This window comes from Zootoca vivipara, chromosome 17 (assembly GCF_963506605.1).
Source record: "Zootoca vivipara chromosome 17, rZooViv1.1, whole genome shotgun sequence".
In the NCBI taxonomy this organism is placed as follows: Eukaryota; Metazoa; Chordata; class Lepidosauria; order Squamata; family Lacertidae; genus Zootoca; species Zootoca vivipara.
In genome coordinates, this window is record NC_083292.1 from 12,883,704 (window position 1) to 12,909,458 (window position 25,755).

General features: G+C 43.9%; 1 protein-coding gene across 1 annotated transcript in view; it reads right to left on the minus strand.

Moving 5' to 3' along the window:
* Window positions 1–25,755, minus strand: part of LOC118075694 (septin-2) — a 63,121-nt gene that overhangs the window by 30,571 nt on the left and 6,795 nt on the right. The window contains exons 2-9 of the mRNA XM_035097841.2: window positions 21,218–21,269; window positions 20,103–20,202; window positions 16,082–16,168; window positions 13,310–13,433; window positions 7,587–7,721; window positions 6,198–6,315; window positions 1,804–1,905; window positions 1,253–1,398 (exon numbers count right to left, since the gene is read on the minus strand). Coding sequence (XP_034953732.1) covers window positions 1,253–1,398; window positions 1,804–1,905; window positions 6,198–6,315; window positions 7,587–7,721; window positions 13,310–13,433; window positions 16,082–16,168; window positions 20,103–20,202; window positions 21,218–21,244 — 839 coding nt within the window. The 5' untranslated portion in view covers window positions 21,245–21,269. The remainder of the gene's footprint in view (window positions 1–1,252; window positions 1,399–1,803; window positions 1,906–6,197; window positions 6,316–7,586; window positions 7,722–13,309; window positions 13,434–16,081; window positions 16,169–20,102; window positions 20,203–21,217; window positions 21,270–25,755) is intronic.

Sequence of the window (25,755 nt, forward strand, 5' to 3'; positions counted from 1 at the left end):
ATATTTTCTGTCTTTTCAATGACAAGATCCGTAAGCTTAATTTAAATTGTAACCTATTCCAAACTTCAAGTAAAAAAAGTCAGTATTCTGTTCCTACAACCCACATCCTCAACAATTCTCTACTGCAGTGCTACATATTGGTAAGCTTCACACAGGTGCACCCGCTTTAGAAAAAAAAAATCTATCTGGGATGTTTTCTTTAATGTGGTGCTAAGAGGAACTTCCTAGCCTGGAAAGTGTCGTGTGTGAATGAAGATGGGAGTGTGGGGGACCAGTTGCGTGTAAAGTGAATGTACTCTTCCATCAAGTCAGCCTTTTCACTTGACCTACAGACACAATAAAATACAGAATCTGACCTCCACCTTACTTGCAGAAATAGTCTTCACTATCACTGTGGCTTCAAAGGTGAAAGTCACATGTGACATGGAAACAATCCAGTAGGGGGAGATCTTTGACTGGAACATTACCAAGCCAAGGATGTATGTACTGTATAATGGAATCAAATGCCACAGAATTGTTGTAACCTACAAAGCCTGATTAATGGAATTACCCTAGGAGGAATAACTCAGACATTATTAAGAGTCACACAGCTAAGTAGCACTTTTTGGATTATCAACCCTAACATATTCCTGGAATTTTACTATATTTAGTTTCTCAGCACTTGCTGCAAGGAATGCTCCGCTTGACTTGTTTCAAATCTCTTTTTTTGGTACAATTGCATTGTTGGAGGAGATAACATGCATTAGTCGAGGTGCGTGTACATGTACGGAGGGGTGTGAGAGAGAAATCTGTACATTGACAATGAAGATGTAACATATCTTGTGGCTGTGATTCAGAACAGATAAGCATTGCAGAATAAAACTAAAATCAATCTCTTGCAGAAGCAAATATGGAAATAACTCAGATTCCAAGAATCCCCCTTGCCAATCAGAGCTGCAGTATGGTCAAGATGAATTCTGAAACATCCTGACATTTCAAATTTAAATTCCTTTAGGGATTTCTGCTTCCAAATATGGTACATTCCAATTAAAGCAAGCCAGATTTTAAGCAAGCCACCTATTTCCTAATAACATATTATTATTGATTATTTAGCCAAGAAACAAAAGACAAAAGCAGTTTCAGTATAACGAAAGAAGCACAGTTCTCACATAAACCTCACATAAGCATAGTTCTCACAAAGAGGCATCTCTCTGACAAACACATTTTGTTAGAGATGCCTGTAGTTTAAGACTAAATAAGGGACTCTACTTACACCAGCATGGTGCGTAACTTCAGGAAGTCATTGTGCTCCGGATTCTCGACTTCCACCACTCCCCAGGGATACAGGCGACCTCTGATCTTTTTCCCTTTCACTTCAATAAGTTGGTTGGACCCAATCACAGCAAAAGGAATGCTAGCCTAGATGAGTCAATAAATTCCATTTTATAAGATCATCCATGAATAATGTCGATGGTACGAGTCAACTTGCCACTTAATACCCTGACTGTTGAAAAGCTTTGGCACAACATTCCACAGAAATCTCCACTTTCATTTATGTTGAAGTGCAAACTTTTAACTCATGGGTAGTTGTTGTGTGTTTTTTTTATTAAAAAATCATTGATATATTACCTTTTTTGCAGAGGAAAAGGTAATTTCTGCTACAGGCTCAGAAACTGTGAGATGTTGGCAAGGGTATTATTTCAAATGCAAAAATGGGAAGTAAGTATGCCTTCCTGTATGCAATAATTATAGCAAAACTAACACCTACATGACGAATACATTTAGCATAATGCCTAATTTAGCACCTGTTGATGTTGAACCCACCTTCAGAACTCGGGTCTGTTCTTTGAATTCCTCGTCCTCATCAGAATCTGCATCAGGTAATTGGTAAATCCTTATGCCATGTTCAGAAATCTCATCTAAAACCTATGGGTGCAGGCAAGGAAGAAAGAAAAACGCAGTGGTGATTTTTAGCTGCATTCTACAGTAGGTGTACATACATGAATTATGAGCGCCTGCAGTGGTGCTGTGTGTTGAGACTTGGACCTGGGAGACCAGGGTTCAAATCCTCGCCCAGGTATGAATCTCCCTGGGTTACCTTCAGTCAGTCACTCACTCTCAGTCTAACCCAGGCATGGCCAAACTCGCCCCCCCCCCAAGATGTTTTGGGACTACAACTCCCATCATCCCTGACCACTAGTCCTGTTAGTTAGGGGTGATGGGAGCTGTAGTACCAAAACATCTGGAGGGCCACGTTTGGCCATGCCTGGTCTAACCTATCTCATGGCTCCTTGGAGAGAAAGGTGTGACATAAATGAAATTATTATCATTAATATAAATTGTATTTTTACATGCCTGCCACCCAAATCCCAGAGCTTGCATTATTTCAGCTATTAAGGGATTTGTTCCTAAAACATTGACCTATTCTTCCATTTTTCTTACACTCCTACCTGGTGATTTAATAAATTGATTGCTTCCACTGGCAAATGCCACTAGATTGCAATATGAAGTTACTGTTTAAACACTATTCCTAGACAGAAAAACAGTTAAGAGTTGTTGATTCTTTAGCTTGTATTGGGGAGCGGGGAGTGTTTGGTAAATAAAATAAAATAATGAAAAAATAATTTTGCAATAGGGAATGATTTGGTTTAGCACTGCTAAATTCAGCTGTTATTTGGGAGGGGAAGTAATCGTGACACACTTTGGAGCTTAACAAAATTATGAATTGGCGTTTCCTCCCACACAGAACCCAAAAGACTAAGATAATTTTCAATAGTGTAAAATCCAGCAAGCCTCCCATGATTTTGATTTTGAATGCATGATTTTAAAGGAAGGCATGATTTTGAAGGAACTGAGCTTCTGGAAAGAAAACCCAAGACCTCCAGAAAAAATCCTGACTTGGAAAGGCAAGTAGTTCTTGTTCAGACAATACGACCTTGAATTAATAAGCCATTATTTACTAAGCTGAGAACAAGTAGCCTGTCCACATGCTCCCCACTGCATACCAGCATGGTGTTGTTTCTATTGTGGTTTGTGCAAACCACAGTTTCCAGAATCTCTGGTCTAATTTTGACCTACTAACTGGGATCAGATTCTAGATATATATACCTGGTTAGTAATCAGAGATTAAGCCACAGTTTCCTGATTCGAATGGGAAACTGTGGTTTAAATGCACCACGACAGAAGCATCAATGCCAGTGCACAGGTGAAGAGATGAAGCAGGGGTGATGGGCCGAATATGGTACATCTGATGCTCTGAATCAGCCCATTCAGCCAGAATGGGATATTAAGAAGGGGTCAGTGGTCAATCCAAGCACTAAAAAAGTTCCCCAAAAAAGACTTCACAGAAAGGGAAAGGAATGGAGTTGCTCTACGGCCTTTCGTACCGTCAATCATTAAATGAGATAAATAACCAACAACATCCAGGCCCAGTCCACCAAAAAAATCGAACACACTGGAGAAGCAAACGTATTCGGTACTTCCTTAAGGAGGCATGCCTGACACAGCTTGGTTTTAAAGGCACAACATCTCTAGCATTTGCTACACAACAGAAAGCCAGTCCCAATGCAGAGGAGCAGGGTGGCATTGCAGCTTGCCTTTCACCAGAGGCACGGAACAAGAAAGCCCATTTCTCTGGGCAGAGATCTTAGTGATAAAAGAGGAACAATGGCGGGAAAAACCCAACAAGGGTGCTGGAATAATATATCACAGCTGTTCAGCCAAGTGCTTTCCTGAAAGGGGAAAGGGGAAAGGGGGGGGAGCAAATCTCAAGGAAAAACAAACTGCTTTTCATGTTCCCAACAATGAAGCAACATTTTGCTGCTTCAGACATCGGTTTTATTGGCCCCAGGAGGTTCTGTGGTTCCTAAAGATTAGCATTCCCCGGGGAAATGTGTTAAGAAGTCAAAATCCAAGGTTCCCTTCCCACCCACCCCAATCCCCATTCTCATGTAATCATTCTTTTGAGCAGGTTTCCTCTTGTGGCTTTGCAGCGCACAGCTTGTGAAACTGCCCTCCAATTCTTCTCACTCAAAAGAGGAGTGTTTTTATATTAAAAATGAAAAACGAAGTTTGAATTCCACAGTGTCAAAACAGGAATTACACCAAGCTGGGTTTCCTTGACAGAAGTCCCACAACTAAGCTTTCTGCTTATTCCAAAAAAGAAAAGAAAAAGGGGGTGGAACTCTCCACAATTCAGGACAAAAAACAAAACAAAACAAAAAAACCCCTCACATTACCTTAGATTGATTGCCAAAATGGCAGAGACATCTAAAAAAAACCTAGCAAAGGCTTCAAAGCTCCATCAGGGGAGGCAGATCCTGATCCCCTGCCTTGATTACAGATTTTGAATACAGAGATGTATTTTGAGTTAGAAAAATATACAGTAGCTAAGCTTTCAAAGTTCTGGATCAACATTAAAAGCATTCAATCCTGGTTAAGCTGCTGGTAACAATGGCTGACCCAGGCGGACCAAAGGGCTAAGATGTTTGTATTTATTTGTCCTTTAAGTGCTCCTTATTAGGCAACGGTTTTGTTGCAGCTGGTGTTCATTTAAAGCAGCAGTGAGGGACCTCGGGGGGGGGGGGCAATGCAGCTCTTGAACTCTCCACTAGCCCTGCTTCACACCCCAAGTGTTTCCTCGAACTGATCATTCCTCTTGCTTGTCTGGATGGAGGACAGAGAGAGACGCATGCAAGTGTGTGTAGAACCCACCATACAATGGTAAAATCTGCATTCATCGCTCCGCCCACATCTGCCTCTGGTCCTGCCTGCCCACCCACACCGGCTGCCCAGAAAGGAACACTGATTGAATAAGGTTCTCCATCTCTGATTTAAAGCGAAATAAATAGCGAACGTTTACAAGTGTGCATTGTTAAATCTAGACCAGGCATGTCCAACAGGTAGATTGTGATCTACCAGTAGATCACTGGATGTCTGTGGTAGATCACTGCTAGATCACTGGCACCCCTAAAAAAAGCTCACCCAAAATTTTCCTCCTCCCTAAAAAAAGCTGAACTATGACCTGAAGCCCTAAACAAAAATGGGCCTCCCTCCCTCCTAAAAGAAGCTCAACAAGTTTGACCTAAACCCCCCAAAACAGGGCTTCCCTTCCTTAAAAAAACTCAACAGCTTTGACCTGAACCCCCCAAAAGGGGGTAGATCACTCCCAGTTTTTAACTCTGTGAGTAGATCAGAGTCTCTTGGGAGGTGGCCACCCCTGATCTAGACTGAGAGGAATAGTTTCAGCACGCTTGCATTATCAGACAGCAGCCTGGAAAGAGCTCTAGCACATTATACTTTTTGCAACTAACTGCTTAATTAACTAATAAGGAACAGGCAGTTCCATCAATCAAAATGATACTTTTTGAATTAAATAACTTGCATAAAATGAGTTTGATTCCCACCCCCCATGATTGTGAAGACCAACAGTCCTTTTCTTACTTTTAATGCAAGGGAATTTAATCGAAGAGTGGTCTGTAAAAGCTCATGATAAGGAAAACAAACAGCCTGCTTGGGTTGCGTTCATTCCTTCCTCCTCGCCCCGATTTATTCAATACCTTTTTGAAAAATCAAGAGCGATTAAAAATAACGCTCAATCCTGCCCATTTGACAGACTAAAATGTGCTGTCTGATTAGCCGGAGAACAGATTTAACAAATACTGTATATTTTTTCTTAAATACAAAACACAAAAGATGCGGGTTTCAAGTGCCATGTTAGAAGAGGCACACCCCCTTCTGTACCAGAGAATGTATAAAATGATGCCCATTATAACCGAATTGAGTCATCTGAAAAAACAGAGAAAGTATACTCCCCCCCCACCTCCTTTAGAACAGGTGTTTGTCAGCTGCCTCCCTCCTTATGCCAGCCACCCTGTAAATTTAATTGATGGGCAGCATGAATGAAATTCATTATGGAATAAAGGTGGACTGCAGACATTCTTAATATAATGCAAACAGCCTTGTACTTGGCATTGCTCAGGAATTGCATGAAACAAAAAAAATCAGTGCAGTTTTCATTCCACTATCTTGATTCAAAACAGTGTCCATTCGTAATCTATATATATATAAAAGTGATACCAGGAACCATAATTTGGTTATGGGGTATTAAGAGGTGTCCAAGTGCATAGCAAACAGATACACAACTTTCTAAGGCATATAGCAGATACAAACTCATTGGAAACGGGATGTGGCATTTTGTTTTAAAAGCTTATACATACCCTTCTTTTCAGTCTCTCTCTCTCCTTCAGTGTCAAAGTGTCTGCCTTGGCAATCACAGGGACAATGTTGACTTTCCCATGAAGTGCCTTCATGAATTCTACATCCAAGGGCTTCAGCCTGTGTATCAATTATTGGGGGAGGGAATCTCAATAATTATTAATGGAATCCTGAGTGAAGATATCCTTGGCAGCATCTTATGGATCATCTGTTATGTATCCAAAATCAAAAAGATCCCAACAAGCAGCCGGGCCTTTGCAAATGCATCCCTGGAGCTCCAGAACACCCTTTCGTGTGTGGTTCATTTATCTCCCTCTTTAATTCCACAAACAGAATTAGTCCTCTGCTCTTGTGGTTAGTCCTGCTGCTGATATTGTTTTGATAACCACTTTCTGGAGAGGATCGCCAAACGTTGCTGGACCACAACTTCCATCGCCCCTGACCTCCTTATATAGTCAGCAGCTTCTTAAGTTAATGTTTTCGATATCATTGAGTAATTTTTAAAACGAACATTTCTCCCATTGAACTGCAATCCCCCCAAATTTAGATCTTGGTCTCTAACACTCATCTGCCATCACATCAATACAGTTGTACCTTGGTTGCCAAACGCCTTGGAACTCATACATTTCGGCTCCCGAACAATCGGAAAGCAGAAGTGAATGTTCTGGTTTTTGAACGATTTTCGGAAGCTGAACATCCGGTGCAGCTTCTGATTGGCTGCAGGAGGCTCCTGCAGCCAACCGGAAGCCGTGTCTTGGCTTTCAAACAGTTCCGGAAGTTGAACGGACTCCCAGAACTCATTCTGTTCGAGAATCAAGGTACGACTGTCTAGCTAGCTGGCTGGGACTGATGGGAGTTGGTGTTTAGCAACTTTTGGAGGGCCACAGGTTCCCCCCATCATTGTTTTAGAATGTTCAATATTTTCAATATTGTAATTTCAGTTGGGGGCAGGAGGGTGTACACCATTTTTAGAGTTTAAGCTGAAGTACACCTGTAACTCTTGTAAGTTAAAGAAAGTTCTACTTTTGCTGGCAACAAACAGAACTTCCAAGACCCAGGTGAAAGGTAAAACTACTTACTTCAAATGTGGGTGGTTGGCATGCTTAATTAAACTTTCTATATATACATATGAAAAGACAGAGTTATTACAACTTTTAAGTTTCTAGATGGTCATCCGTTTTTAATTTGTGCCCCCGACGAGTTTTAACAGCAAATCCTCTCTGAAATGGAGGTCATTAATCCCAAAGATGATTTTAATTGAGTTGGCCAACTAACAACCAAGAAGCTTGCTCTGCTCGTAAGGTGGTTAAATCTCTTTGCAGGAATTTCCCCAGCGCCTGCTTAAGGGTGCAAAAAGTTCACCCTAGCCTCGAATGCAAATATTTTCTTACCCATGTCCAAAGGGGGATATGAAGTAAAAGCAGCAATGAACTCTGTTGTCTACAATATGGCGCCTGTTGAGGCCGCTCTCGTCATGAAGGTACCTTTCAAACTGATTGTCAATGTAGTGGATGATGGTCTTGAAACTGCAGTGAGAGAAAAGGGAAAAGGAAGAACTTGCGATGAGACAGGTTTGCATCCAGGCGCTTGTGAAATATTTAGCTTCTACTTCTTACTGCTTCTTCTCTAGAGCCCCTAACCTTCAAAGCAGGCATCCCCAAACTTTGGCCCTCCAGATGTTTTGGACTACAATTCCCATCTTCCCCAACCACTGGTCCTGTTAGCTAGGGATCATGGGAGTTGTAGGCCAAAACATCTGGAGGGCCGCAGTTTGGGGATGCCTGCTTCAAAGCATTCAGAGCATGCTTCCTCACACTCTGTGCCTCCCATTTTTTCCTCACAACCGCTAGTGGTGACTGGTGCCCACTGGGAGTGGCGGGTGGGGGACAGGAAGCAGAAAGCCCAAGCCAATGGGATGTGGAACTGATTCATCCTAGTTTTGTCCCCCTTCTCCTCCCTGCTATTCCCTTCCCAGAGTGCTTTAACAAATGGCTCCTCCTTCCCAGGAAACCCTGGAAACTGTTGCTCTGTGTGGGGAATAGGGGGTCTGCTAACAAGTCTCAGCCCCTTTAAATTACAGTTCCCATGATTTTGGGGGGAAGCCATGACTGTTTAAAATGGTATGGTGATGCTTTATATGTATTGTGCCGATGGGGCCTAGTTCTGCCTTTGTTCCTATTTCCCTCTTTGTTGAATTCTACAAAGGCAATACGGACACTAAAGAGGGAGGGGAGGTGGCTGACAGCCAGTGCCACCCCCTAGACTGGTTTAAAGTACTGTAATGAGGTAAGCATGTGGGGGCTGACTCAAGGCAGACTGATCTTGGTGGGGCTGCCACGTTACGGACCAACATAAAGCATGTTTACAGTGCAATGCGCAGCATGACTTGGACACGCGACAGTCAAATGCCAGCAGAATTAAGCACAAGTGAAAAAAGGAAGCCAGCCACCCAAAATAGGAACACTTTCAAACAGCTGACTAATTCTGAGTCACCTCTTTTGCAGCCCTTTCCCTTCTCTCCTTTCTCATGTTTTCCTTTAGGACTAGAATTATTAGGGTTGCAAACCTCATGAAGCTTCATACCTGAAGTTTCTCTCCCTGCCCATTCTCAAACCCACCCCAATGTTGGTTCCGAACCTCGGGGTTTTCCACCTGAAGTTTTTATGCCCCAAACATAACCAAGCTGAAAGCTGAGAAGGGCAGTGTTCACAATATATTGCAAGTACGTGTGTACGTGTGTGTGTGTTGCTTGCCTTTTTATCCCACCTATTTCTTCAAGAAACTCAAGGTGGTATACATGATTCTCCCCCTCATTTAATCCCCAATACAACCCTCTGGGGTAGGTGAGGCTGAGAGGCAGTGAATGGCCCAAGGTCACCCAGTGAACTTCCCAGCTGAGTGGGGATCTGAACCCTGGGTCTCTAGGTCATAGCCCAACACTCTAACCACTACACCACACTGGCTCTCTGAATGGGTGCCAAGAATTGCTTGAAGCATAAGACTGTTGAAGTAAGGGGGTGGGACTCCTGAAGGGCAAAATCCTGGGAAAGGAGGAGTTAGGATTTAAAATGCAGGTGATGGGTTGTGGATCAGGGTAGAGGGTGGATATGGTTCTTAGGTAATGAACAGAGAGGACCTTTTCAGTGGTGGCATCCCAGTTGCAGAATGCCCTTCCCAGAGAGTCTTACCTGGTACATGATGGCCTCTTTGGCACCAGATGGAAGACTTTATTAATATTCCAAGGTGTTTCAAATTCTTAAGAACATCTGGTGCTTTTTAATACAGTGGTGCCTCGCTAGACGAATTTAATTCGTTCCACGGGTCTTTTCTTATAATGAAAAATTCGTCTAGCGAATCCCATAGGAATGCATTGAATTTTTTTTGCCCATAGGAACGCATTAATTGAATTTCAATGCATTCCTATGGGAAACCGCGATTCGCTAGACGAATTTTTCATAAAATGAATTCGTCTAGCGAGGCAACCTCTGCTCGAAAAATCCTTTTGTTAAGCGGAAATTTCATTAAGCAGGGCATTCGTTAAGCGAGGCACCACTGTACTGTTTTATATGACTGGCTGGTGGTGTTATATCTACTTTTATTGTGATTAACTGCATATATTTACACTATTTTAGAAAGCACTGTTCACTGCCCAGAACGTATCAGTTATTGGAGGTATTCAAATGATGTAAATAAATGGAAATCTCCTATTTTGGGCTTGTTACAGGTAGGCAGCCATGTTGGTCTGACGTAGTCGAAACAAAAAATAAATAAAAAATTCCTTCCAGTAGCACCTTAGAGACCAACTAAGTTTGTCATAGGTATGAGCTTTCGTGTGCATGCACACTTCTTCAGATCTGAAACTGAAAGGAATTTTTCCTATTTTGGAGTTTCTGTGTAAATAAAATAGTTCTTTCGAAAGTTCTACTACAAGCAATACTGCACTCACCTACAAACTGAGGTTATTTGTCTTCAGGTCCCTGATGACTAAAAACTGTTAAATTAGCAAATCCTGTTCTGCCTCCCACAGAAGTCACATCCAAGCACCCACCCCCAAAGCAAAGTGTTCATGGCGAGACAGTGATAGTACACACGTATACCAAGCTTCCTCCATTTTTCTACCTCCCCAGGAATTACAAAAAAGTTTGGCAATTCAAGCGGAGTGGGGCTGATGAAATATGACCAGAAGGGAAAACCTCAGCGTGTTGTGCCAGAAAAACTCTACTTAGCGCTTCTCTATCACTGTAATTTGCTTACGTGCTACTTTCAAGTCCTCACTGCTGTTCCATTTTTCTGTAAGTTTAAGTCAGCAGTGAATTGTACATTCCACCTTCCGGGAAGCACCTGCTTTCCACCACGACAGTACCATTAGTTAAACAACTCCATATCCTGTACTATGCATTACAACAGCAAACAAAGCAAGCTTTTTTCTCCCCAAAGGGAGGAAAAAAATGGTTTTTGAGAAAATGAAATAATCCGAATGTCGCCAAAACACACCCCCTCCTTCCAACTAACAAGGCAACAGCCCAGAAAGACTGGTCTTGTTATAGTGGAACAAAGGGTTCAGAAGAGAGGAAATATTACCTGACCCCTTTTATTTAACACAGAGCCACATGACAGGTTTAATATAGCCACTAGCGTCCTAGAACTGCAGAGGCAATTTTAAAAAGTATGTATCACTTTTCTTACATACTCATAGTGCGTCACATTATATTATTCCTGCTATCCTTAATGACAAACCTGTAAAATAAGCCTGTATTATACGGTATGACAGATGAGCTGGGCAAATGAAGCCTGAGACTAAGGAAACAATGTTTGATCACAGCTTCCTGGTGAGTATATAGCTGGAATGTCCCCCAATCTCATTGTTCTGCTACACTAACTCTCAGTTGGGACATAACAATGATGCTGTAGGCAGGATATCATTGGATCCTGCCTGAGGTATTATCCCCGGGAAAGTAGTAAAGATCGACTAGCAGACAAGGGTCCAAGGGGTAAGAAACAACAAGAAGTGGCACAGAAGACTGGTCTTCAACAGTGGCTCACACCTTGAGCTTGGGTAAATTGTGCCAGGAGGCCAACATTTTCAAGGGCGTGCTTTGTAAATATGTGATATATTACTTTCTTAAAAGTATACTGTTAAGATAGTTTTTACAAACCCTAGAACATTCTTATTGACTGTGGAAAGAAAGGGAATTGAAGCTTCCAACGTGGGGAGGTGGGAGAAATCATAGTTTCCACATAGCCCTTTTAATCCTATTCTGCAAATTTATGAATTGTTACTTTTATACTTGTGTTGATATTATTTGTTGTTAGCCGCCCTGAGCCCGGTCTTGACTGGGAAGGGCAGGGTATAAATAAAAATTATTATTATTAAATATATATATATATTCTGCAAATTTAATCCTCTGTTGCAAACAACAGTGACGCAATGATGGACCCGTAACACCACACTGCTGCCCGCCGCTTGCTCGGCCCCCTGCCGGAAAAAGTGGGTGGGGATTCAAACTCGCAGGATTCGCATGAAACATTTCCGAAGAATAAACACAGCATCAGAACACAATCAACAGGAAGTCCTAGTTGCAACACAATAGCCAAGCTAAAGGGGCTTGGAGATCCCACAGAAGGAAATTCCAAGTCATCTATTACAGAAAATGTTAAAAGCGATCCTGCGCAGAAAGACTAGAAAAATCACCCCAGGAAAGCAACATTATTCAACAATACTGTGTAGGCCAAAGCAGTAGGATACATCGCGTCTGCTTGAACGATTGTTTTTCAACCCAACAATCATAAAAGTCAGGCAACCCATGTCTCCAGCCGGTCACCCACCATAAGCACGCGGGACAAATCCACACCAAAGCGCTCCACAATGCACTCAAACATGTTTGGCTTCTCAATTACCATTGCTTTGCACCCAGATGCTGTTTCAACAGCAGCAGTGAGACTCCCTGTCCCTGGGGTGCACTGCTCGCTGCAGAAGTGGGCTGTTGTTGGAGATGAAGAGGGTGGCCTTGCCGTTGTGGCTGAGGCGCTCCACAACCTCCCCCAGAAAATAGGTCAACTTCTTTTGTCCGGATTTTCACTTTCTGAAATATGGCAACGCTACATTGAACTCCCTATGCCAGTGGTTTTCAACCAATGTGCCCTGGGGTGCCTTGAATGATGGTCAGGGGTGCAGCAGGCAACACTGGCCTCTGTCCCTCTTTCCTTCCCTCCCTCCTCTGATGCCCTCTCACGTCTCTGCCTCCCAAAGGCTTGCACAGCTGTTTGTTGCTGCCCTGGCTACAAACTCCGGAAGCGAATGGTGCCTCTGGGGCTGGCCAGGGAGTGCTGGTTGCCAGGAGCTGAGGCATCCCTTGCTGTTGGGAATGGACAGACAAGTCACAGGCCCTTGTGGGGAAGTGTGAGGAGGTACCTCTCTTGGGGGCGGGGTAGCTCAGAGACCAGGGGTGGCAGCTGTGGCTGCCCAGAGGACTCCCAAGGAGAGGGGAGGGAAGGAGAGAGGAGGCTGAGGGGAACACTCCACAAGGGAGCGTGTTCAAAAAAGCATGAAAGAGGGCCAGCTCTGCAGGCAAGGGGTGAAATAACTGGGCTCCTGAACCCCCCAAAGGTGCCGCAGAAAGAATGTAGTTGGTCAAGGCAGCCGTGGACTCAAAAAGGTTGAAAAAACCTCTGCCTTATGCAGAGGGGGGGGGAATGTTCAATCAAGCTTTCTTCAGGGTTCGGGGAGTTTGGGAACTGACTGGTGCACCCAACCCAAGCAGGATTGAACCTCCCACACATCATCTGATGCATGGGGAGGCTCAATCCTGCTTTTTGAAGCTGCGTCTCTGCTGCCTAATCCCCAGCACCGACAGGAAGACATGAGAGTTAAAACAGTTTAAAGCAGGCATCCCCAAACTGTGGCCCTCCCCTCCAGATGTTTTGGCCTACAACTCCCATGATCCCTAGCTAACAGGACCAGTGATCAGGGAAAATGGGAATTGTAGTCCAAAACATCTGGAGGGCCACAGTTTGGGGATGCCTGGTTTAAAGCATCACCAAAGCTGTATACAACATAATGGTAGCCTGGGACAGATGTGAAGATTCAGCATCACAGCCTGAGGAAATAACATACCAGTCTTGGCTATTAATGGCATCTCCATATCCTGGAGTGTCGACTACCGTGAGACGGAGTTTCACCCCTCGCTCCTCTATTTCTACGGTGGAAGCTTCAATCTGGACCGTTCTCTCTATTTTTTCTAGAAGAGAAATGTCATATACTGTTAAAGGTTTCCTGGCCAACAAAGCAGTAAAATGTTATTCAAACTACTGAGGGAGGGAGGGAGGGAATATATAATAGAAATTAGGCTGGAAATGACATCCCACACAAATGAAATGCTTCCTATGGCCAGTCTGAACCCCCAAGGATTCCTGTGTATCCAATGCATGTGCCCAACCTTTACTGAGAATTCCTCAATGGTTGCCCTCAAAGAACTCAAAAGTAGCATGAGGATTTTGACAATTCTGTTGTAGCCACGGAGACAACCCTGTTCCATGTCTCACCGCCACCTGATTGTGCAAAGGGTGAGAATGAAGAATAAGGCCTTCTCCCTGACAGCTCCCTGGCTATGGAAACCCTTGCCCCATGAAACCCAGCTGATGCCCTTCCTTTTCAGTCAGGCATCAGGCTAAGACAATACTATATAGGAAACCCTATATAGTTCAGGAAAGTGGAGAAACCCAACAGGCTCATTGAGAACGCATGTCTGTATAGGGCAGCCTGCTTTAAGTACTCAGGTTGCCTCCCTATGGCTTATAACTCGGGGCAGTAAGGGTTCTAAATCACAGGGGTAACTTATGTGCATAGAGCAGGTCTCCCTCTATAGAGGAGGGCCCCCCAATGCATGGATGACTGCCTGGGGGTGGGGCTAGTAGGACTCAGGATGGGGTTAGGGCCAGGAAGGATAGTCACGGTGTCCCACTTCCACATAATGGCACTCACATGGAGTGAACACCCAAATAGAGTAATTGTGTTATGTTGAACGGTTGCTTTACTGCCACTTTTATGGTTTTATGGTGGCTGTAAGCTGTCCTGAGTGTCTCAGTTGGGGTGAAGCAGTTCAGAAATCAAGACTGAAGCTGCCTCAGGCATGCAGAACACAGTGAGGGGCCCTTGAGGATCCTGTCAACTGGCTAGTTTATGGCACTTCATTCCAAAAAGCATGATGCTTTTTTTTCTTTCTTTTAAGTCATTCCTTAAAGGATAGGCAGAACACTGTGGGAAATTAGAAGACAACCAGGGTAGACAATATAACCATTCCAGTGACAAGTACTTTGAAGTCAAACAACAGAAGCATTGATGCAAAAAAGAACATGAGACAAAAGGCAGCAAAGGAGCCAAGTTGAATGGGATAAGGAACAATTTGCAACATGCTCCTTATATAATGATGTACGAAAGGTGCAAGCCAGAATATCTATTTATTAGGACTGCAGTATTAATTGAGCCAATCAGTCCATGAAAAATCTTGGGCTCAGTTCATCGAGTTTTGCTTCCATGTCAATCCTCCAAACCCACCTGTTGCACTTATAATCTCTCACTGTCTTTCCCTCTGTCTTAGGAGGAGGCAGAGATCCCTTGTCTTTCTACAACCTCCAGCAGATGACAAGGGAACTCTGCTTCATGCTAAGCTGGGAAGATAAGAAACAGTAACAATCCAGCATTTCTGCACCCTAGCGCACCTTGAGGATGAACTGGATGTATTAGCGCATGTGTTAGGCGAAATCATTTCGAACTGCAAGTTGCAAACTGCATTCAGAGGCATAATAGTCCTTCTAATGGCAAACTCAGATGGCAAGTGCCAACAAAAATATGAGAGGAACCATGCATATTGCCATCCCACCTTCTGTTTAAATTTCTCCAATGTTTTATTCTCTATTTTAAGTAAGAATGTTTGTATAACTGTTTTTTTCTAATTCATAAACCCCTTACAATCTTATTTTGGCATAAAGTAGTATAAATAATAGCCAAAAACAGACCACTGAGAAACAAAAGAGAGGTATCTACATGCAGAAGTATGAAAATGTAAGGTGGCAAAACAATAAAACACGCACAATTGTTCACCTTGATTAGGGGTGAACATGTGCTATAACCCCAATATCTGCTTTTTATGTTCTGCATGTGTTATAAGCCACTTGGAGACCTTTATGCAACAAGCAACTAATAATAATGTTGAATAATAGTTGGAAAGGGGGGGGGGACCAGGAAACTGGGAAGAGCAGGATCTTCTGCTTGAGCCTCAGACCCAATGGGCCAAATGCAGAATGTGACCCTTCAGCCCTCTCTACCCAGCCCTTGAAACTCTCCCAAGGCTGCCCTCCTTCCCTAGGCCACTCCACACACCCTTTCTGCCTAGCTGGTATGGTATCTTGGTGACGGTGCTTCTTACTTGCCCACGTGGAAGTAGGCAGCACAAGGGAGTGTAGAAGCCTTTGACTTTTGAGTGGCTGGATTGTAGCCTACTGTGCGGAAGCTAGAGTCACAGCTATGCCCCACCCACTTTTGCCTGTGGCCTGGCCCATTACCAACATGCAACCTGCGGAAAGTGCTTCACCCCTGGTTTATAGTATCAGGGGAGGGAAGCAGGAGAGAAATGGCTTGAACCCCAAACAGACACACTCCTACTAGGAAGTGCAGTTATTCTTCCATCAGAGGTCTTCCGTTTTATACACCTTAATCACTTAATTTATTGATTAAATCTACAGTTTGTTGTTGGTTTTTTGTTCTTTTTTAATGAAGCTACAGCCCTGATATTTATGAAAAGAAGTCTATCATCATCAGTATGCGCAATATCAGAGGAAGCGAAGCATGTGAAATCAGAAAGCGAGCGTTAGGAACAAACCGATTTACCTGCAGCTCCAGGAATGTAACGCTCAGGATAGAGATCAGTCAGAAATAAACTGTTGATTAAAGTGGATTTTCCCAAGCCAGATTCACCTGTAAATAAGATGGATGTTTAATTACTGGAATAATTCCGCTCCCCACTTTCAAGCAAACCACAGGTTTATCTCTTACTGCCAGTATCCACCCTGGTTTTATAAGATAACAACATCAAAGGCTTTCCTAAGCTTAGCTAAAGTAAACAGGAAAAACAAGCCTGAGGAAAGTGAGCCGTGCGAATTCTAAATTTAATCCACCTATTTTCATAACGCAACCCATAAGGCCAAATTAAGTGCTCTAATCAAATACCTGCAAGACAAGCATCTTTCCAGCACTTTCTCTTCAGTTCCTGTATTTATTTGATTCACATTTATCTCTTGAGATCAAGTAAGTTCATGCATCACCACCACCTCACACTCGAAAAAGCAAAAGTTGGGGTGAATGGCTATGCAGGAAAATTTGTCTCCTAAAATCAATCACACCACATTAGTCCATTCATTTCTGAGGTGGTAGCCATCACAGGGATGGCTCAAGGTATTTGGGTCGCCTCGAATGAAGGGCATGGTGTCACACTTCCCTTTGCACATTCAGAAGCTAGCTGAATGTGGAGCGAATCTTACTTCAAAGCTGGGGGGCAAGACAGCATCCTCCACTGCACATGAATGGGGGCTAGCTAGCAGAAGGGGTACTGGACAGGCCACACACAACTGTGTCCACTCCAACAGCTCACTGCCACCATTGCCCCACAGACATAGAAGGAGACATTTTGGCAAGCCTGAAACCATTTCCCTCTGCCTTCTGTGTGACCCTGGCAGCTCTTTCGCCATATGAAGGTTCTGACAAGGGATGGAAGAATCTGCCAGTTTTGGTCCTCTCAGTTTCCCCATCTTAAATTCGGTTCCCCACATTTCTGCAGCAATTCATGGTTTTCGTTTATTTTATTTTTAAATCCTCACAAAAATTCATCAACATTTCAGTGCAAATTTCTCCTAACAAACACATTATTGTGTACATTTTTGACTTAATGTACACATTTTTGCAAGCAGCTTCTCTTAACATAATGCGTTTCCATATGTTATTTTTCCCTAATGTATTCCTCTTTATGCACACTTTTACCTAATATATCCATTTTTGGAAGCATTGTTTGGTCAGAGAACCACACCACAAAATTTAGATGAAGTGTGAATTTCAAACCATGACTGCATTTCAGTTCTCATATTCTTTCAGAAAGTGCAAATTTTATAGATTTGGCTTTAATCTTTATTTATTTTTTAAAAATGCAAACCAAATCAAATTTCTCCCCCATTCCACAACTAAGTCTCGAAAGAATTTTGACCATTCTTGTAAGCTTCCCAAGTGCTCTCATAGACCACTTAGAGGAAGTGAGTCAGAGGGAGTTTTGGTGGTGTTAAAACCTAACCGCAGTCAATGTTGGTACAAATGACTTTCCAATAATAGTCTAGGTTCAGTGTCTTAATGACATAATCTCTAACCGCGAGAAAATGTTCTCTCACTAGCAGCTTCCCTAAACAGACAAAAGTGGACGGCAATTGAGAAATATACACGTATGTACCAACACTTATCGGCCTAGTTGAGGCATTAAGTCACCAAACCACATCTAGGATATTGGGTGCAACTCACAAACTTGGTCACTTTCATCGCCCTCCCTCCTCTCTTAGGCCCCAATTTCCTCCTGCTTCCCTTTTTGGATCCAACTATGGTACATTTGTATCTGCCCGCAACTAGACATGGTCCACTTAAATGCAACCAAAGTTAGGAACAGAAGCAGCGAAGGCCACCGGTTTTGATGGCATTCAAAGAGGATTTGACAAAATTCATGTAGGATGAGGCTATCAACGGCTACACCTACAAAAAGGAAAGCCGGAAGGAAGAGCTCACAAGCTTGAGGGTCCTTTCAAACTTTCAACAAAGGTTTGGGTAGCTGCTGGAAGATTACATCTGCATTGGGCCTCATTTTCAAGCTTCCATCATGGTGCCTCCCAACTGCCTGCGTTTTGCAGGAGCAATTGCAACACATACCAGAAGTATAGGTTTGTGTAAATGAAGTGGAATAAAGCATTCTGTCATCCTAACACACACATATACACACAAACCCAGGACTTTCTGCAGTTTGGAAATTGATGGGGAAATGCACTGAAAAGCGTGGGATGGGGGAATGACTAACAGGAAGACATGAAAACACTCTGTAAGCATACTGTATAAAAATGAATGCAAAATGAATTATCATTTTTGTATAACGGGGTGGAGAGCCGCCAACCCAAGGGCATATGCAACCCTCAAGGCCTCTCTATCTGACCCTCTTGACTCTCCCCAGGCTACATCCTCTCTTCCCAGGTCACATCCCTCACTGATCCTCATCACACCCCAATTGTTTTTGCCAGGCTGGAATGTCAACTTGAACTGGAGGAAAACTCACGTCAGTAGAACATGAGACTCTTAATCTCAGGGTCGTGGGTTCGAGCTCCACCTTGCGCAAAAGATTTCTGCATTGCAGGGTGTTGGACTAAATGACCCTTGTGATCCCTTCCTACTCTTACGATTTTATGATCTATGAACTCCGGTAATGCCTCTTGCTTGCCTGATTGGAGGATGGAGAGGGATGTTTGAGTGTAAGTAAAAACTAACCTGCTGTACAAAGGTAAAATACAGATTGGTTTCAAATCATAAAATTATTATTATTATTTAGAAGACATCTGAAAGCAGCCCTGTGTTTTATTATGTTTTTATATATGTTGGAAGCTGGGGCAATCCAGGCAGATGGGTGGGGTACTAATAATACTAATACAAATACCTCGGTTTAAGTACACTTCGGTTTGAGTACTTTCAGTTTAAGTACTCTGCAGACCCATCTGGAATGGATTAATCCACTTTCCATTACTTTCAATGGGAAAGTTCGCTTCAGGTTAAGTACGCTTCAGTTTAAGTACTCCGCGGACCGTCTGGAACAGATTATTCCACTTTCCATTACTTTCAATGGGAAAGTTCGCTTCAGGTTAAGTACAGACTTCCAGAACCAATTGTGTACTTAAACCGAGGTACCACTGTATTACTAATAATAATATTAATTGCTCCGCCCACTATTGCACCTTGCATCATAGGCCCTCAGAAAGTTGCCCAGAAGAGAACTGTCCTTTGGGCTTGTGAGGGACAGAAGTTACAGGCAAGTCCCTCCCATCTTAAGTAGCAGCTCGTCACCCAGCGCGAGTGCTAGTGGAGAGGGAGATCTCTCCAGCGGAGACTCAGGAAGTGGTGACCGAGGCTCAGGCAAGGTAGCGGAGCCCATGCCCAGTGTGGGAAGGGAAGTGGGAGGCAAGGGAAGAAGGCCAATCCCGCCGACCCCGGAATTGCGCAGGAAACGACGGGGGCGGAGATTCAGTATCCCTAGACTACTTTGCTGGAAGAAAACGCGTGAATCTCCATTCGGAGGTTCTGACCCCTAACTGACAACATGTACATAGTACTGTTCTGCACTGTAAATAATCAGCACTAAATAAAAGAATGAAAAGACAACGCTTGGAGGGGTCGTTACTCTAGAGTAGCCGCTACCGCGCCTGTGACAGGGCTGAAAAGGGTTTCCCCTGTCATATAACCTTCCTGCAAGCAAATCCCTATTTGCCAACGGTAGAGGTTGAAACTGGGATCTTCTTCATGCAAAGCAGATGCCCTGCCACTGAGCTATTTCCCTTCCTTCATCAGCAATGGCAAGGCTGTGCCTCTTTAGTAAGATACTAACTTCAGTGTTCTTTACCTCATCTCTTCCCCCACCCCCACCCCCAAGAACAAGGACAGACAATTCACAGGAAGAAATCCAGACTGAACTAGCTTCCATATGTCAGTTTCAACAATAGATTTCCACACAAAAAGGAAGAAGAACTGATGGAGACACACACAAAAGAAAGGTGTATATTTAACAGCCTAACATAGTCTAATAATGAAGTGCTTATTAAAAAAAGAAGGGGGGAGCACCTACCAACCACCATGAGGGTGAACTCAAAACCTTTCTTGACAGACTTCCTGTGGACTTGGTTGGGGAGATTGGCAAAGCCTACATATCCTGCCGAGTCAGAAAACTGGGGAGACGGAGAAAAACAATAAAATAAAAGTTGTAAATTGGACATGGAAGTCGGTTGTAACAAAAGCACAGGGGTTTTATGACAAAAGCACACAAAATGAACCAAGATAGAATCAACACAAATCCGCAGGACCGAAAAAAAGGGTTGGATGTTTTGACAGAAGTGGAACAGCAAGAACAACAACACATGTTTCCTCTTTTCCTGGGTCTCATGTAAATGTTGCATGGAAGGAAATGTTCATGCCATCCCCAAATTTGGAGAACGTGCCCTCTACACATGGAGTGCAAACATCCTGCCCTCCATGCAGACTTAGCCACACTTCCTCTTTCACCACTTCTCGTGTGTCTCAAGTGGGACAAAGAAAAAGAAGAACAAGAGTTTGGATTTGCTATCCCGCTTTATCACTACCCTAAGGAGTCTAAAAGCAGCTAACAATCTCCTTTCCCTTCCTCCCCCACAACAAACACTCTGTGAGATGAGTGAGGCTGAAAGACTTCAAAGAAGTGTGACTAGCCCATGGTCACCCAGCAGCTGCATGTGGAGGAGCAGGGACACGAACCCGGTTCACCAGATTGAGTCTACTGCTCTTAACCACTACACCACAAAGTTCTCTTAGTAATCAAATTACTGCTTAATAACCCAACTAATGTTTGAGAATTGTGTGGTTTATATCCAACTGCTGACTATGCAGCAGAACAAAGGATGACTGCTGGAAGGCTAACCTTCTAGCAGGAGTGGGTAACCCTTTCTGGCTAGTGGGCCAGATCACTATATCTCCACCCCAGGCAGGCCAAATTTGACAGCTGACCACCTGGCAATCACAAAATATCACAATGATGTCAGGTGGTGCTGCGCTTTGAAGCCTTGGTTGTCAGGGCTTCAAAGAGCAGCACGGGGGCTGTTTTGAAAGACCTTAACATGCAGCCCCACGCTCACAAGTCAGAACATACATACAAGCAATGTTGCTAGGACAGCGTTCTGGTGAGGTCTTCCACAATCCCATTCTACTTACCTTCACTTTCTCACCAGATTGAGACATGTTCTTACACTCCAAATTTCAGAGCCTGGATTGTGGTGGGAAGAAGAGAATAGGAACAAAGTCTGTGTTAAATGGGAAAGCCAAGAATTCATCTCATCATTTTTACTGCTATGGCACAGGGAATCAAAACAGATGCAGTCCCTCACCCACCTCTGGCTATGGAAATACGTGTTAGGGGAAAGGACTGTTCTGTCCATTATTTGGTATCATTTATTTTATTATCTGTAGAGTGATAGCAACTGGTTCATTTTAAGCTTTTTGAGTCCCACCGGTAAGTTAATTGAACCAGCTACCAGTGGCTGACTTGCAGCTGTTTTATGCAGAGTTGGATTTTATTCCTAGACAGTTGCTGGGTTGGTTTTAGTGCTGATTTGTCATTATCTGCTTTGTATTTAATGTTGATTATTTTGTTGTACGTCTCCTAGAGAATATTTTATTGGGTGACTCACAAATAATAAATACTGTAAATAAATTTACTATAACCAAGTTGGAAGCAGCAAAGAAAGAAAACATCATTTTGCTAATGAGACAAGAGTGGGGCTCTTCAAGCAGTAGCTTCTGACTCTCAGCTACATTGCAATCTGATTGAAGGGGAAAAGAGAGCAGAATCTGAACAAGTACTATGGCTCTCACCACCAACCTGGTGCCCTCCAAATGTTTTGCACTACAACTCCCATCAGTACGAGCCAGCAAAAGTAAGTCTGTAGATCACTTGCTTCTTGTGTTGTAACTGGCACCAAGAGATACATTAAGTATTATATCAACTTGCAGTGTTGCCTATTGAGCTCTCCAGGTTTGGGATAACCAGCCTCATCTAACCAACATGCTTAAGTAATTCATGCATGAAGGGTTTAAGACCATAGAGTAAGCTGTCCTGCCAGGCTTAGCTCACCTTGGGAGGGACTAGGTAATCAAGCCTTTGTTCCCCTTCCAGTCTACCTAAGAAGCTCAACATGTGAGCTTCTTGCTCGAAGCTCAGACCACATGGCTCTCAAAAGCCACTCTTTGAGTTCCTATACCAATAATTTAGGTATTTTCACCACTGTAACCAAGGCAGGACTAGCAGGTTCTTATGTTTCTGGATTCACAATAGATTTGCCGTGCAGTTGGGTATAAAAAAAATGAAACCAACTGCTCCTTTATTCAGAACTTATACAGAAACAAAGGAGGAGAGACTCAAGAAATTTAATCACTGGCCTTCTTGACAAAACACGTTTTGTGGCCTGAAAAGGAGGAAATGACCTACAGACAGACACCTGTGACTTCTGGATGCAGATGCTTTCCTGTTGCTTACTAATGTTCAATGTTGCTGGCAAGACGCAACACCAAGTTATAATAGAATGCAAGAGGACTGCTAAATGTTTGCACAAGAAAAAATGGTTAGAAAATTAGTTGGGGGGAGGGGGATCTTCAGCTTTTCCCCATTGCTCCCCAGCAAATATATAGATCGCAAATACATAGATCAGGCATCCCCAAACTTCGGCCCTCCAGATGTTTTGGACTACAATTCCCATCTTCCCTGACCACTGGTCCTGCTAGCTAGAGATCATGGGAGTTGTAGGCCAAAACATCTGGAGGGCCGCAGTTTGGGGATGCCTGACATAGATCAACCATTCACAGTGCTGGTTCACAGCATTTGCCTGTTTGTTAAAGTTCCCCACAGTGCTTTCGGTATACTATTATTACCCATGATTCCCCAGCAGGTCCCAGGCATACCTGCCAAGTCTCCCACTGAAAAATGCGGGATCAGCAGCAGCGCGGCACCGAAAGTTGCATAGAAGCAACTTCCGGGGACACTCTGACCATGTCTGGGCACCGGAAATAGGGCAGAGCGGCACCGGACGTCACTTCTACGCATGCCCGGCGGCCATCTTGGTGGTGGCCGCCGGGCATGTGTAGAAGCGACGTCCGGTGCCGCTCTGCCCTATTTCCAGTGCCCACACATGGTCAGAGCAGCACCCAAAATGGAGGCTTCCTGGCAGGTAGGAAATCCAGGGGATTTCCGGGATTCTTCTCCATTCGGGAGAACAGCGGGAAACGGATTAAAATCCAGGGGTTTCGCGCGAAAAACGGGGTACTTGGCAGCTAAGGTCCCAGGGCAGGTCACAACAATCTGAAACTCAGTATTAAAAAGTTAAAACAAGTGGGTCCTGAAAACACACAACTCAGGTGCCTGGAAACGAAGATTGATGAGGAACAGTTGAGAGAGTTGGGTATGTTTAGCCTGGAAAGGAGGAGGCTGGGAGGAGATAGAATAGCCATCTTCAAATATCTAAAGGGCTGTCACATGAAGGATGGAGCAAGCTTGTTTTCTGCTGCTCCAGAGGCTAGGACCTGAATCAATGGATTCAATTTACAAGAAAGGAGATTCCGACTAAACATCAGGAAAGAGCTGTTCGACAGTGGAACGGACTCCCTTGGAAGGTGATGAACTCTCCCTCACTAGAGGCTTTTAAGTACATGGCCATATGTCATGGATGCTTTAGTTTAACTAGATGCCCCTTGCGATCCCTTCCAACTCTATAATACTATGATTCTATGAAAGGCCAGGGTAAAGTTGTACATCTGCAGTAGAGGTTATCTGCACACGAAGGCTTGGACTACTGCAAAGCGCTCTACGTGGGGCTACCTTTGAAGGTGACCCGGAAACTGCAATTAATCCAGAATGCGGCAGCTAGACTAGTGACTGGGAGTGGCCGCCGGGACCACATAACACCGGTCCTGAGAGATCTACACTGGCTCCCAGTACGTTTCCAAGCACAATTCAAAGTGTTGGTACTGACCTTTAAAGCCCTAAACGGCCTCGGCCCTGTATACCTGAAGGAGCGTCTCCACCCCCCATCATTCAGCCCGGACACTGAGATCCAGCATCGAGGGCCTTCTGGCGGTTCCCTCATTGCGAGAAGTGAGGTTACAGGGAACCAGAGGGCCTTCTCGGTAGTGGCACCTGCCCTGTGGAACGCCTTCCCGGCAGATGTCAAGGCAATAAGCAACTATTTTACTTTTGGAAGACAACTGAAGGCGGCCCTGTTTAGGGAAGTTTTTAATGTTTGATGCTGTACTGTTTTGAATATTCAGTTGGAAGCCGCCCATAGTGACTGGGGAAACTTAGCCAGATGGGCGGGGTATAAATAAATTATTATTATTATAAAAGAAAAAGCTGGATATGACAAACACTGGCTATGACAGCAAAGCCCCAAACTCTGCAGTCAGTCTTAAGTGGTGTTGACTGGTGCCCATTGGGACTGGTACGGCAAAATGCAGAAAGCCAAAACAGCAGGTGAAGCCAGAACCAACAAGAGAGAGAGCCAATTAATTATCATTTTGACCCCATCCTCCTCCCTGCTGAATTCTAGAAGGAGAAAACTAAGACTAAGGAGGAGGCAGCTTACATCCAGCACCACCCACAGGTTTGGTTGTAAGTAGGAAGGTGGGGAGCTGGAGACTGGCTAAGGGCAGATTGAGCATGACAGGGCAGTGACCCTTCATCCTAACAGACCCCCAGCTGCTCTAAACAGTGCAAGAGGTGCTGCAGAGATGTGCATCACACCCAAATGCACATTTACTCAGAGGTCAATTCTCACTGCGTTCGTTCAGTGGCACTTAGCCTTCATTAAGCATGCATAGAACTGCCACCCTCATTAGATTATATCAGAAATAGGGAACCTGGTGGTAGGACTGGAATGCAGCTCCTATCATCCCTGACTACTGGCCGCACTGGCTGGGGGTGATGGGAGCTGGGAGTTCAATGGCATATGTTGGCTAGCCCTGCCTTAGATGATGTGTGTGTACTGCAGCCGACATCTGTTGGAAGAAGCATTTTCTCTTGGACAACAGAGATGAGAATAGATGGGATCACGTTTGTCATCTGGTGTTTTGATAAAATAGGGTAGTATTTTTTTATTTTAAAAAATCAGCTGCCTAATTATCCAGTCATTAAAAAATAATAATCACCAAACATGTTTTTAATCAACAGTCTCAACGCTGTTGGGACCAGTCTCAACGCTGCCCATCTATTACACATTTTGTTAAGGACCTCCCCTTCCCAAAAAAGCAATGCAGCTGTACAAACAGTGCTTTCAGTAGTGTTTGGACTAATGCCCAGGCATCTTTCCTAGAGGTCAGCTGATAGCCGAAGCTGATTTGACTAAGTACCAACGTCCAATAAACTTGTAGCATTCTCAGTCCTCTTTGCAAGCAAAATATCCAAAACCCATCCTCATATCTTTGTAGGTCCGTTTGCAGCCAACCTATGCTATGAGCATCATAGCTGTAGCCTTAAATAAGCTTCATACAGGAGGCCCCCAAAATAATTAATCCTAAGAGACTAAATGACCCCCCCCCCGCGCTGGGCGGTGCCTTCTAACTAGTGCACCAACATAGTAGGAACAGACCTCTTAGTCTCTCCTCTGTCAATCTACAGTGGTACCTCGGTTTATGAACACAATTGGTTCTGGAAGTCTGTTCATAAAGTGAAGTGTTCATAAACTGAAGCGAACTTTCCCATTGAA